At 48.1% G+C, this 14,864-nt stretch overlaps 1 protein-coding gene across 1 annotated transcript; it reads right to left on the bottom strand.

Moving 5' to 3' along the window:
- Positions 1-8,615: 8,615 nt before the first annotated feature.
- SLC32A1 (solute carrier family 32 member 1) lies at positions 8,616-14,165 on the bottom strand. Its single transcript, XM_020990529.2, is given in 3 exon segments — positions 8,616-11,022; positions 13,146-13,391; positions 13,393-14,165. Coding segments are annotated over 3 exon segments (1,569 nt in total). The 5' UTR covers positions 13,528-14,165; the 3' UTR covers positions 8,616-9,834.
- Between the last annotated feature and the right edge of the window lie 699 nt (positions 14,166-14,864).

The raw sequence follows: 14,864 nt of genomic DNA, 5'->3' as shown, positions 1-14,864 counted from the left end.
CATCAGTTTCCTATCTAAAAAAGGGGGATGATTATAGCACTTACCTAAAAGAAGCTAGGTGTTGAAATGGTACCCAGCCTGGAGTGACTCATCTTCCTGTGTCCAAATCTAGCCTCAGCCACTAGCAGTGTGACCCTGGGCAAGTCACTATTTGCCTCAGTTTCCTCATCTGTAAAATGAGCTGGAGAAGGAAATGGCAGACCACTCCAATATCTTTGCCAAGAAAACTCCAAATGGGGTCGGAAAGAGTCAGACAGGACACAACAGCTCAGAAGAGATGTTGGGAGGCTCAACTGAGATAATAACATAACTCTTTATTGTTGTCTGAAGTCATATTGATAGCATGACTAGGAGCTGTGATTTGAACCCAGCCAATTCTCCTAAGTTCTAGGGTGACCCTCCTTTCCTCAGCAGCAGAATCCCTAGTTTCCTTAAAAGCTCAGCTCAAGTTGCACCCTCTCACATAGGACCTTTGCTGATCCCTTAATACTTTGTATTTATTTTGTATTTACTTATATGCATACGTGTTGTTTCCTGCCATAAAATGTAAGCCCCTTGAAGGTAGGGACTATTTCATCTTTTTTTGTATGCCCAGTCTCTTGTAGGATTTAATAAATGCTTGTGGATTGATTGATATAAATGCTGATACTCTGTATAGCTATGGAAGCCCTACTAAGACCCTTTTCAAAATTAAATTGTTAGATTCTTGGAGGTAAGAATGGCCACATCTATCTAAAGGCTGTATTGCTCCCTGACTCCTTACAAATAGTACTTTTGAGGCCTCTAATGTTGATTCTTGTGGAATCAAAGCAAAGAAGTGGATGAAGAGACTTCTGCAACTATACAGACTCACATCCAGTGGCCCTGGGGATTAATCACTATGGGCAACAATCCAGACTTCTGGACACTTGCCAAAGGCCATATTAGCATGTTATCATAACGTCAAAGATGCAAAGGGTTTAAAGAATGATCTGTTTATTTTGCAGAGCAGGGCATTAAGATCCAGAGAGGGGAAGGTGCTAACCCAAGGTCCCACAGCAAGTCAGAGGCTAGATTAAAATTCAGGTTTCCAGATTCCTATCTCAACAATACATTGCATATATAAAGTGCTTAATAATTTTTTTAAATGAGTAAGTGAATGAAGGAATGAATATATGGTAATGTACCTGTTAATTGGACTTATCCTTTTAAGAAGCTGATACTAGATTCATCTGTGAGATAAGTAAAATATGGTAATGAATTTTAATTAGATTTTTTTTTCATCTTTGTATCTCAGAAAATAGCATACCAGCATACATTTGTAGTAGGCACTTAATCAGTGTTTGTTGAATTCATCGCAGCACCTAGAGAGGCAATCAGTCTACTGACAGCTAAAAGAGAATCTGCTGTGTGAACTAGGTTCTGGCACCAACAATTTAATGGCTGGCTGGACACTGATCCTCAGTGCCCCAGTCTCTCTGTGACCTCTAATCTCCAACTGCCTTTCAGTCATCATGAACTGGATGACCAGTAGACATCTTAACCTCAACATGTCCAATACCGAACTCGTTATCTTTCCACCTAAACCCTTTCCTGTGACTATCAAGGGCTTGCAATCGAGATGTCATCCTCAACTCTTTACTGTCTCTTTACCTTCCATATCCAGTTTGTTGTCAAAGTCTACAGATTGCATCTTTTCGACATCTCTCTCCAGAAGGCTGCCTTCTCTCCTATGATCTGCCACTACATTCGCGCAGTCCCTCAACACGTCATCCCTAGGTTACTGCAATAGCTTGCTGGTGGGTCTGCCTGCCTCAGTTCTCCCCACTCCAATTCATTCTCCATTTAGCCACCAAAGTGGTTTTCCTAAATCCAACGTCCAACCATGTTACTCCCCTCCCCCCCCCCCCCGGCAAGTGCCCAATAGACTACAGGGGTTCCCAGTTGCCTTCCAGGATCAAATACAAACTCCTTTGTTTAGCGTTACAAATCCTTCATAACCTAGTCACCTCTTTTATACTTCATTCCTCACCACATATTCTTCCATGCAGTGACACTGGCCTCCTGGCTGTTCCTCAAACACAACACTTCATCTCTTGGCTCTGGCATTTTTTCAGGCTGTCCACCATGCCTGGAATGTTCTCCTTTCTCACTCTGACTTCTGCCTTCCCTGGTTTCCTTTAGATACCAACTAAAATCACATCATCTACAGGAAGTCTTTCCCAACCCCTCTTAATTCTAGTGCCTTTCCTGTGTTACTGATTTCTTATTTATCCTGTATATAACCTGTTTGTACATATTTGTTTTCTTTGTCTCCCTCATTAGATTGTGAGCTCCTTGAGGGCAGGGACTGACTGTCTTTTGCCTCTTTTTTGTACCACCAGTGCATAACACAGTGCCTGGCACTTTGTGGTAGCTTGATAAATGTTTATTGGCTGTTTCTCACCTGTAAAACAGAGATAATATTTGCCATCTATCTCCACGAAAGTGTTATTGTGATGGCATTTTACTAAACTTTAAAATGTTACCCCCCCAAAAAAAGGGAGCCACTGTTTGTTGTTTTCTAATCTTCTTTGTCCCTGGCCTGTTTCAACATTTCCCTGACTCTTTCTGGACAAAGTGGCCATTTCTCTGCTTCTATCCACATAAAATCTCTGAACAGTGTAGAAGCAGAGTATTATAACCTGTTTCATGGGTGTGGCAAACACCCCAAGAGTAAGAAGGATATTTTGCTTATAGAATCTGGTCGGGGAAGTTGGACAAGTATCGCTGAAACTGGCAGGGCTCGAGAATCCTAAGCCTACATTGGAGCAGGAGGTAGGGAAAGGGTATAGGGGAAAGAAGGGCAGAGAGAGGACTGGGGAGAAAGAGGGGATAAAGGGAAAAGGTAGAGAAGATATTATTTTTGATCCTTTTCATCTCCCAGAAAGACAGAAGCCTGACTGTCTGACACTGATGTAGTGGAAAGACCACTGGACTTCAGTCCAGAAGCCCTGAATGTAAACCTTAGCCCTGCAACTTGCTACCTGAGTGAAAAGTCCCTTCCTGGACCTATTTTCTCATCAGTAAAACAAGAGGATTGGCCCTTCCAGCTCTAAATCTACCTCTAACCTCTAACCTCCCTAGTTTCCTCCTCTGTGAAAAAAGCAGGTTAGACTGCCTTAAGGTCCTTTTTAGCTCTAAATGGATTCCTTTTTTTTTTTAAACTTTCATCAGATCTTTAATAAACATAACAACCATTCAGGGGAAAAGAAAGTGAAAAGTGACATTACTATTGCAAGTATGTATTATCCAGTGGCAGCAGCATATCTGATCATCATGGTTATCATATGAATGTTTGATTATCATGTTTCAGGGCCTAGATGTTAAGGGGGAAAGAAAGACAGTTCTTATCCATAAGTCTTCTATTCTACCATCCCAAAGATGATGATCATCTCTAGCTATAAAGTTCCACTATTTAAATACTGTCCACCTTTGTACAAATGACTCGTATTTATGTATCTATCCTTAAATAACAGGACGAACTGCCTCACCAACTGCCTGCTGGACTTCTCCAATTAGATGTCCCTTAGGAATCTTAAACTCAGTATTTCAAAACAGAACCCATCTTTCCCCTTAAATATAATTTTCTAATGAATTTCTCAGTTTCTGTCAAAGGCACCACCATCATTCCTTTCAGGTTCTCAAAGTCAGAGTTATCCTCAATTCTTCATGCTCGCATCACATATTCAGTCAGCTGCCAAGTTTTGACAATGCTATATCCATAAAATTTCTTGAATCTGGCCCTTTCTTTATATTTCTATGGATGCCACTCTAGTTAAGACTTTTAGGACTTTTAGGACTTCTTACTCTGCAATTTCAATAGCCTGCTAATAGTGGATCCCATTATTTTGCCAATAATCAGTCTCCCTGTTAGAGATTTGGGCAGTATGGGTAGGCAAGAAGGAGGGGTTACAGGGTATGACCTAGGGGGTGGCCCAAGTCAGAAGCCTTGGCCATAGCTGTCAGGGAGCAAGAGGAAAGGAAACCTTCCTACTTTAGCTGCTCTCAAAAAGGGGCTATTCTTTAAAGAAAGGGGAAGGCCATTCTTGACTGGCAGCCCCAAGGTCAGCCTGGTTTCTGAAGCATTACTGCTCAGAATCAGGATCAGTCAGTGTAGATGGTACAATCTAGAAAGAAGATGAGATTCAGGTGCCTCTCCTCCTAGCTCCCAGCCTAACTTCATTCAGGACAAGCGAATCAGCTGGTTTCCTCTACAAGCTTAGAATCCCTAGCCAGTTGGGGAGGTCTGCTTTGGAAGAAAGTTTCTCTGCTCAAGGAAGTAGTGCTTGGTGTAATGCAAAGATGCCTGGACTGGGAGGCAAGAGGCCTAGTTTCTAGTTTTACCCTGTCACTAAGTCACCGTATCTCTGGAAAAGTTATTAAGTTTTTCTGAACTGCCACTCCTTCAACAGTGGATTGTACCAAATGTTCTCTAAGGTCCCTTCTAGAGCAAAGTATAGCACTCAAATATCTGGCAAATTTTAATTCCAAAGTGAGCAAAAATAAAAACTGGGCCCCTTAATTGAGGTTCTTCTCCCCACCTGCCTGGGAAACCAAGAAACTAATTGGCTTCTATCCCATGGTTACCATGGGGAGTTAAAAAGGAGGGAGAGAGAAGGAGAGTGGATAGAAGTCCAGGTTCCAGGGACCTTCACAACTCTTACCCCCTCTGACTTCCACCCATAGGAGCTCAGCTCTGGTGCTAAGAGGTAAGAGAACTCAAGGTTTTAGACACATACCAGAATTTGCAAAACTGGTCTAGCCATACAATGCTTTATGGGAGCTGGGTGAGAGAGTATCTTACGTCCCTGCAGTGGCAGAAGAACATGAAGGGGAGCCTGGGAAGAAGGCACCCCTCTGCCTGCAGCTAAGGCAGTATTGTAGGGCTGGGCTGGGAAAACAAAGGCCTGGCTTCTGCAGGATTTCGTCCTTCAATCTGAGTTTTTCCTCCCCAGAGAAAGAAACACAGGAGTACAAGATGAAAGGCTGACTTATTTTAACCCGACTGTCTTCCCCTACTCAGTAGCTGTCCTGTAGGAAGGCCTGATTGGGTAAACAAAGCCAAAAAAGGAAAAAAAAAAGGCTTCCAGAGATTCTCTGGTACTGTCCAGTCCTTCCTCCAGCCATGACTGGCTGGTCCTGAACCCTTCAGGGAGAGATCTTTAGGGAAGGAGCTACCACAGATTCCCTCCTTGCTAAGAAGGGCATGGGCACAGTATAAGTTCGGAGAAAGGGTTGAGGGAGGACTCTTCTTGAGGTTCTGTCATCCTTGTCCCCATTCCTTTTTATCCTGGAACTGGGCCCTGTCTGAGTCATCTTTGCTCTCTCCTGTGGCTGACTTCTCCTGACTGCAGTCTCCCTTCCATGCAGCCTAGTGCAACTCAGTTCTGATTTCCCCTCTCTCAGTTCCCAAATTCTGAGGCTCTTTCCCAGTTTTAAACTGGGAGCCCTTGGGTTTCCACGTATCTGGACGTTGCAGGAATGAAAGAAGAATGGCATCCTGGTAGTCTTTGGGTGTTAGGTTTCCCCCCACCCCTCATTTCGGTTGGTATCTGCACACCCCCACCTTTATTACTGCATTGCAGAACGTCTGGGACTTTCGGAGGAGGCCTCACCCCAGACTGCGGGGAGATTTGGGCATCCCAAAGCCACAATCAGCCGGATAGGCGAGTGCGTAGGAGGAGGGTGGGGGTGGGAATCTATCAGCACAGACAAAAAAAAAAAAAGCAAGGACGTTGTCTCCTGCAGGTGGTTACCCTATCCAAGGTTTCTTTCACCACAACGCAGGGAGAGAGCTCAAGAGGAAAGGCCAAAAGCCTTTTTTATACCTCAGCCCATCTTTCATTGGCCTGCCATCTTTCATTGGCTTCCCTCCTCCAGGAGGAATCCCCGCCCCCTCCGGCCACTGACCTTGAAAGAAAACTGGAGCGTGCACAAGCTGCCGCCCAGCTCTGCTGACAGACAGTGTGTTTTTGAGAAGGCAGCCAGTTATGTTCCAGAATCGATCATCTTCATTATTCCTTTAGATTGCTAAATCTAAACCTCAAACCCAGGTTTGACTCAAAAGAGAGTCATATCTCTGTCCTTCAAAGGCACTTCGTGGAGACGACAGACAGAGAGAGAAAGAGACAGAGAGACACACAGAAACAGAGGCGCGGGGGGGGGAGATGGGGGGGAGAGAGAGAGAGAGAACAAGGTGTCGGGTAAGACACTCTCTGGGTCAGCTAAGAGCTCTATAAATTGCACCCCACCCCATATTCACAACAGAGAATAGAACAGCGAGAACGAGAGACAGAGAACGAGAGGCTGACACCGAAAGAAAGACCTAGAACCAGGGGACATTAGAGACAGGCGGCGAGAATGGGAAAGAGAAATCAAGAGAACGAGAGAGGAGATGAGAACCAGAGAGATAGATGGGTAAAAAGGGCAGTCAGAGACAGACTTAGGAAACAAGAGGAGAGAAAGAATAAACGAGAAAGACAGATGGAGGAGGAAAAGAACAATTGCCTAACGAATAAAATTAAAATTCCTGATCCCGGCATATAGATCTTCCACAATCGGGATTCGACTTACCTGTCCAGTTCTTTCTTTCGTACTCTTCCCTTTGAAGTATTGTACAACAACACTTTGTATAACAATCTGGACTGCTCTATCTCCTGTCTCTTGACTGTTCTCTCTTTTTTCTTCCTCTTTCTGTTCATTTCGTAACGCTTATCCTTACTGCCTGGAGTGGACCCCCTCTCCTCTTCTGTTGAAGTTTCTCTTCCTCAAGGTTCAGGTGCCATTTCTTCCTAGAAGCCTTCCAGGAACTCACTCTAATCCTAGATGAAAGAGATTCCTCCCTCTTCAAAATGGTTGTATTACTCGGCCCTGATCTTTCCTTTCCCCTTACCCTACTCTCCTTCGTATCCAATTAATTGAGGGCACGGCTTTCCCGTCTCTATTAGATTGGAAGCTCCTTGAAAGCAGTCCTAAGTACTGTGTCTAACTGAATCCAGAGAGATAGGAACAGAAGCAGAGACTTAGTGGGAGGGGAGAGTGGGGATTCACTCATTTCTTAAGAATCTTCCGTGAGTACAAAAGACCAAGAAATCGTTTCAAACTAACCTCTCAGATGAGGCACCAAATCAGCGAAGCAGTCCGGGCCGACAGTCAGGCCAGCGACGAGGGGAGGGGGATTCACTAAAGCAACTCAGAAAACGCCTTCCCAGGGGCGGACTTTCTTCACTTTCCCAGAGAGCCACAGCGAGCTCTCCGAGCCGCCCTAGCGCCCACCCTTCACTCTGTGTTCCATTCGGGTCCCAGTCCTCCGGCCCATCACCGTAAGTCTTAAAAGCCTGAAAACGTCCTCTCTAGCCAGTCCCTGACAGGGCGGTGACGCCAAGACGCCCTCTAAGGTTTTGAGAAGGCAGAGCTTGGGGCTGTTGAGCTGAGAAGGGGAGAGAAGGGAGACAATTAAAGAGTAGGGTTTCTGAATCTGTCTACACAGGTATAGAAAAGTGGATTGATTATCTAGATAAACCAGGCAAACTGCTCCCTATCTCCACCCGCAGTCTGCAACTGAAAAAAAAAAGGGGGGGGGAGATTTCTAATCAGAAAGATGTGGGTTGGTTTTCTATACAAATCAAATCCTATCCTCTTCCTTTTGACCAAATAGACTGGGGACGGGATTAGAGAAACTCGCTATTTCTATTCTGGCCCGGCCCTCAGGACTTTTTTAGACACCCGTCTAAGATCCAGGGGGAGGAGTTTCAGCGTATGGGTATATAATAACAGCAAGTGGCAGACGGTGTCATAGATCATATTTAAAGCTAGAAGAGAACAGAGAGGTCAACTATTCCAGTCCTCTCAGTTTACAGACAGGGAGACTGAGACACGGAGAAATTAAATGATTTGGGCATGATCACTCAATCAGTAAACGCGAGAGCCGGGATTCAAACCCCCAGCTTTTTTCTCTGATTTCCAGATGCAGAATTCTTTCAACTACAACACAGCCCCAGGAATGGGTGAGTGGAGTTAGGGAGGAAAAGGGTAACAGTAAGTTATCTAGCCTGCAATTCCAAATTCTGACGGGTTTCTGCAAAGGCTACATGAGCTCTCAAACATTCAGTCCGTCAACAAACATTTAAGCGTACAGAGTAGCGTGCCTAGGTGCTGAGGTGGACGAAAAGTTCAGGTAAAACAATCCCTCGTGGAGTTCCTCTTCTAGAAGACATTTTCTTTCTGCTCACCTCTTTCTCCATTTCTTTCTATTGACCAGCTAGACATCTTTTCATTCGTTGACTTTAAGCAGTGTCCTGAACTAAGCAGGTGTTTAGTAAATATTTCTTGAGTGAACAACGAATGAATTAATTTTTAAACGAAGTGGATCCCACTTTACTTTTCTCTAGTTGCAAGATCAGGCTGCCCCACCAGATAGGAACGAAGAAATCAGGTTCTGGGCTCAACAACAAAACGAAACAAAAACAAAAACGTCACAGGGTCATTGTTTCCTCTTTATTTGTGTATATAACTATGAACCACATCTTATGTTAAAGATAGATTTTTTTTCTGATATACATTTTCATCTCATTTACCACAATTACACCACACGCACATTTGAACAGCTCCACAATCTGATAGGTTGCACAGAATGGGGTGGGTTTTGTTTCCTGAAATTCAACAAGTTGCAGTTTATGTTCACCTCCCCCCTCCAAAGAAAGAAATGAAACGAATTCCAGTTTGTGTTTTCAGCTGAAGGCAAAATGTCCTCAGCAATGGGAAGCTTGCTGGCGATGGGGAGAAGTGGAAGATTCTGGGCATATTTGTTGATCGAGAATCCCCTCCCATCCCCCATCCCCAGTCAAAGCTCAGAGTCCCTGGCCAGTTTCTCCCTCTCTGGGCGCCGCTACAGTGACGTGCTGCTTGTCCTAGAATAGCTACAATGTGCAAAATGCGCTTGAGAGGAACCCCACCTACACTGCTCTGGGATCGGGGCTGGGGGTAGGAGGAGGAGGGGACTCACAGAAGGGCTAGCCTGGTCCTTGTCCATTGCATAAAGAGTCCCCGCGATCCAGTGCTGTAGCTAATTCCAGGAAAGGGGTTTTAGTGGGAAGAAATTCCCTCAAACATTGGCACGGGTTTCCCTGCCCTCTGATGCCCCGCCCCCACCTAACCCCCAGCCTTTTTTTTTAAATAAATAAATAAATCCAAATTAAAATAAAGGCTTTGATTTAGGATTATTCTATTTCCCTCCTGCATAACTAAAAACAAGAAAATAGATATTTAAATTTAAAGCTTAGATCGAAAAACTAAACCAAAAGTCAGGGCTATGGGAAGGGGAAGGGGGAGAGGGAGGAGTGAGTGAAATAAGAGCTTGGCCAATGGCGACACAGCCCAAAAGCCTAGACATGTCAGGATAGACAATATAGATCCTGCCTACCCCCAAATAGACCGGATTGAATAGGGAGGGTCACGGAGATGCAAACAGCTGGACTGGACTGGGTGAGGCTTGGATGGGGGTGGGATGGGGCGGATTCGATAGAGGTATGGGGCCTGGATTGGGTGTGGCAGTCTTTGGACCACTCACTCTAGCCACCCAATCCCAAGACTGTGGAAGGGCTTGGATAGGAAAGGATGCAGAGATGGAGCCTGGGAGACCTGGCAGAATGGGATTGGATTGGGCTGGATGGAACGGAACTGGGCAGAGAGCAGCGAAGGAACCCGTGGGACCAGAGGGTGAAGGTTGGGAGCAGTGCAGGTGTCCATGGGAGAGGAGGAGTCGCCGAAAGGACGCCCGCCAGTCCACCAGCCCTTCTGCCGCTTTTTCAGGGTTTAGTCTTCTGAATTGGTTCGGTAAGCCTCGATGAGCCCCTCCAGGGAGTGCACGAACCCGGACACGCTGCAGATGCCGCCAATAAGGAAAATGGCCGCGTCGAAGAAGACGTGGTGCCAGAGTAACTTCCGCCACAGCAGCTTGAGGTGGAAGAGGCTGGGCAGCAGGAAGCAGAGGCCCGCACCAGTCAAGCTCCCAGTGAGGCCCATGAGCAGCGCGAAATGCGGCACATAAATGGCCATGAGCAGCGTGAACACCACGAGCGCGCAGCGCAGCGTCAGCCCCCAGGGCTTCAGCCGTCCATCACCCCCATAGCAGTTGGGGAGGAAGGTGCGGCTGCCTTCCTGGAAGAGGGACTTCTCCAGCACTTCCACAGCAGCAAAGAATGGCAGCGGGTAGGATAGGAGCGCCTTGGCCACCAGGAAGATGTTGACCACAGCACGAATGGTGGATGGCAGGTTGTCGGTGATGACCTCTTTAGTCTCGTCGGCCCAGGTCAGGTATGCCACGAGCGCAAAGAGGCCCTTGAGCACGCAGGCCGCGATGTGCGTCCAGTTCATCATGCAGTGGAACTCCTTAGGCTTCTGCATGTTGCCTTCCAAGGACGGGAGGAAAATCTGTGAGGTGTAGCTAAAGACGATGATGCCTATAGAGATGGGGAACTTCTTCACGTCTATGTAAAACTTGACCTTCTCCCAAGCCCAGTCCCGGGCTCTGGACAGGCAGTAGGCAATGACGAGGATGTTGATAACGAAGTGGGCCAAGGTGCAGAGCAAGCTGAATTTGGAGACGGCTTTTAGATTTTTCAGAAAGGCGCAGGGCAATAATGCCGCAGTGGCGATGATAGACCAGGACTTCTGAGAGACCGGCAAGCTGGGAAAGCTGTTGTACATCAGATTGCCACTGACCACTACATAGAGGATGCACGTCATGACCAACTCGATAATCTGAGCCACATTGACTATCCTCCCTCCCAGTTTGGGGAACCTGGGAGAGCAGCAGGCGTTGGCAATGTCCACGTAGGAGTCCCTCACCCGGACTATCTCCCCGTCTTCATTTTCCTCGTAGAGGCATGCGATGAGAATTTTGCCAGTGTAGCAGCAAACCACGGCGGCGAAAATAATTAAAAACAGTCCTAAATATCCTCCGTGCAGAATGGCATAGGGTAGGCCCAAGACAAACATCCCCTACAAAAGACAAAACGGAAACGAAAAGGCTCGGTGGGCCTGAGCTCAGCTTTGACTAGGGAGGGGAGGGGAGGGGAGGGGGAGGAGGGGAAAAAGGAGTGTGTGTGTGTGTGTGTGTGTGTGTGTGTGTGTGTGTGTGTGTGTGTGTCTAGCACAGTAGATTGTCATCAGAGCTGGAACGCCCCAGCTCCCTTCTCCCCAGAGGAGTTCTAGCCTCGGGGCTTCGGAAATTGCGGGATTTGGAAAAGGAAGGAAACGAAATTGAGGGGAACTAAGGTTCTCGAGTTTTGCCCTTCTCACAGTGCGTCTCCTACTCCTCCCTCACCCCCAACAACTAGCCTTGTCCTCAACCCCGAATTCAAAGCCTTTCCCTTTCCTACTACGGACAGAAGCGCTGAAGTGAGCCGCAGCAGAAACCGCCTCGGGCTTGGGGCTGCGCGACCTCTTGGCGGGAAGTGGACAGCCAAACCTGTCAGAGAGGCTTGGTGAGGACTAGATGCCAGCCAGCCTCAGCGCACCGTGAGGAAAGAGTACTGGCTAATGTATAGCAGGGCCTCTCGGTAGGGGGAGGTCCTCTGCAAAGGGAGGTGCGCCAATGGCGCTAGGTTGCCGGGACCGCGACCAGTTAGCTCCTCTTGGGTCCACTGGCCCTGAATACAGGCTTCGCCAGGACGCAAGTTCCACTCTTGAATGGTAATTGAAAAAGCTTTCACAAGTACATTCATTAAAAGACCTGACAGCACCTGTCTTCTACTCTGGGAGGATTAGTCCCTGTTACCAGAGCCATAGGGAGAAAGGCAGGACAGAGAATACCAGAACAGAACCAGCAGGGTAAGGGAGACCTCGGTCTCTTGTGGCAAGCTGTTGGAAAGCTCCCTGACCCGCCTCTTCTCTGAGCCCCCGCCTCTCTTCCCTAGGCCCCCAGCCCGCCCCTAAAGGCCCAGGACTCCGAATTCACATCTAGAACCTTAGAGGGGACTTTTCCCTTTCCAGCTCTGGGAAGATATTTAATCTCTTTGCCGCTCTCCTTTGCTTAGTTTTCCGTCGGAGCCGGGATTTACACTGAAAGAAAAGAGGAATCGAAGCTGGTATGAGATCGCGTGTGTGCGGAATCTGTGTTTGACCAGATTTGTCTCTCCTAGAGATCTGTCTGTGCCACACACACGTATACACACATATCTATGTCCGTCGTGAGATATCTGTCCCACAGGGACAGATATCTGTAGGCCAGGATCCATGTCTGACAATGCGTGTTAATGTCCGTTTGTGATTTTGTTTGGCTCTCGTGTGCTATCCAGGTCTCTATTGCTCTCCGAGCTCTGCGTGGAAGAAGCGGAGGCAACCAGGGGTTGTGGAATAGGTTGCCGAGATGCGAGATTGAAAAGAGCCCCTAGGTCAGATATTTCTCTTGCAGTTTTGCCCTGAAAGTGGATCCATTCCAGAACCACTGACAATTCCATAATTTCTCATCCTTGTTTTCTCTCTCTCCCTTCTGTCTCTCTCAGCTTCCTTCCATATCGTTTTCTCTCATTTCGCCTCTCTCTCTCTCTCTCTCCCCATCCTCCTAGGTTCAATCTCAGGATCTTGCCTATTATGTCTCTGGATCTGCCTGTTTCTTTTTCAATCTGTTTCTACGTTCTTGGTAGACTGTGTCTGTTTCCAGTCTCCTCCATCTCTGTCTTTGTCTCTACCTCTTTCTGAATCTCTCTAGACCCGCGTCTCTGTCTCTCTTTTCCTGTATGTCTCTGTCTCTGTACCCCTTTTACTTCTGCCATGTCTGCTTCTTTCTCTCTTAGACTCTGTCTCTGTGGGCCCTCTGTCTGTCATTTTGTCTCTGTCCTTGTCCATGTATGTGCCACAGCCTCCCTGATGCTCTGCCTCATTTTGTTTGTCCCCTCACCGTTCCCTTATGTCAAAATTTGTGTATCTATTTATCTCTCTTTCTCACCGTCTCTGTTTCTTTATCTATCTCTATGTCCTCTCATCTACGCTTGTTTCTGTCTCTGCTTCCTTCTCTGCCCCGCTTTCTCTGTGTGTACATGTCCCTCCGCCCAGGTAGTAAGTGCTTCTCTGCCTCAGCCACCGCCGCAGTGTCCCTTGAGGGGAGGAAGGGTGACGCTTACCTGGATGGCGTTGGTCACATTCCAGCCTGCTTCCCAGGCAGTAATCTTGGGCTTGTCCTGGCCACCCCCGAATTCAGAACACATGCCCTGTTCCTTGGAACCCGAGGGTGGCAGGGGCCCAGAGCCGTCCCTCTGGTAGTGGAAGTCACCCTCGACGGGCGGCTCAGCACCCTCCTCACTGGGCTCCGACTTGAGGATGTCCATCTGCAGTCCCTGCCGATGCTCCAGGTCCAGGTCGTCGCAGTGGGGCGAAGCCCACAGCCTCCTCGTCAGTGGCCGCCTGGAAGCCCATCCTGGCGAACATGCCACTCACCTTGGCCTGGGATTTGTTGGACACAGAGGTGGCCACATTGGACAGTTTGCTGCGAATCAAGGTGGCCATGGCTGCAACTTGGGCCCGACCCACTCCACGGACAGCTAAGGAGGCTGGAGGTCACCCGGGCAGCCTCCGGGCGCAGGCTATGCAACGGCTTTAGCAATGGCTGGTGAAACCGCTATCTCCACTTTCCCCCCACGTTCTTCCTTCTCCACCCGCTGGCACCCTGGATCATGACCTCTCTCTGCGCTTGGAGATCAAGGAGGTGGCGGGTCTGGGGGCCAGGCCTGGGCGGGCGGACTAGTAGAGACTGGAGGGAGGCGGCGCCGTCAGCAGCGGCGGTGCTAGTGCACTGCAGAGAAGCCGAAGGGGCGCGGGAGGGGATGGGGGAGCAAGAACAGCAGCGTCAGATCTCCAACGCAAGCCTGGCGCGGCGCACTCCGCGTCCGCGGCCCAATGCGATCATCTGTCAAACGGGAGGGGAAAAAAAATCCAACGGAGGCGGGAGGGGGAGAGGGGAGTAGGAGGGAGAAGGAGAGAAGAAGGGAGCGGAGGAAGAAGGAGAAAAGAAGGAGAGAAAGAAAAGGGAGTGAAAAGAGAGGAGAGGAAAGGAGAGGAGAGGAGTCGGAAGAAGGAAAGAGGGAGATAGAGGAATGGAGAAGAGAAAATAGGAGGAAAGGAGAAAAGGAGATGGGAGAAAAGAAGGAGACGAAAGGTGGGGAAGAAGAGAGGAGGAGACTAGAGGAAAGAAATGGGGAGGGGGTGGAGCGGAGAGAAGTGCTGCATTTCTGGGGGAGGTTCTTCCGTGCCTTAGCCGAGCCTTTTGCGCTTCCTACCATCGACAGACCCCAGAATGGTGACGGGTTTGAGTATTTTGGTTCCTCCCAAGTCTCTAATGCTCAGCCTTTTCTGATTAGCTCCTGAATCAAATCGGGAAGCCCTGGAGCTTCAGAGTGGCGTCAAAGAAGTACGCAAGAATTGGGCCTGAAAGATCCAAAAGGAAAAGCACTCTTCATTCTTTTCTCTTCTGCCTCTGTTACCCTCTGTGTCGTTTGTCTGTCTGTCTCTCAATCACAGACACACAGACACACACACACACAGGTACACACTTGGGCACACACACGAGAAAGTGCACAGCTCCTTGCCTCAATCTCTGTCAGAAGTCTGGGTTATTTATTTCAATGAGGGAGAGGGTATTGGAGTGTCTCTAGGATTGAAGGATCAGGATGTACAATGTGTGGTGGGTTTCTGTCTGAAGTCTCTGTCCAATGAGGATAATGGCCCAGGTCTCAGGCCTAGATGCCTCTCGCAACTTTGGACAGAGGATTTAAAGTGAGATCTATTTCCAGAAGCCCCAGTGAAGACTAGAGGTTGGGAACACGCCCCTCCCCAATCCCCGGCTT

Source organism: Phascolarctos cinereus, unplaced genomic scaffold (assembly GCF_003287225.1).
Source record: "Phascolarctos cinereus isolate Bilbo 61053 unplaced genomic scaffold, phaCin_HiC Scaffold_2;HRSCAF=192, whole genome shotgun sequence".
Lineage (NCBI taxonomy): Eukaryota > Metazoa > Chordata > Mammalia > Diprotodontia > Phascolarctidae > Phascolarctos > Phascolarctos cinereus.
The sequence above is the reverse complement of the archived record's forward strand: the minus strand, read 5'-3'. Positions and strand labels throughout refer to the sequence as shown.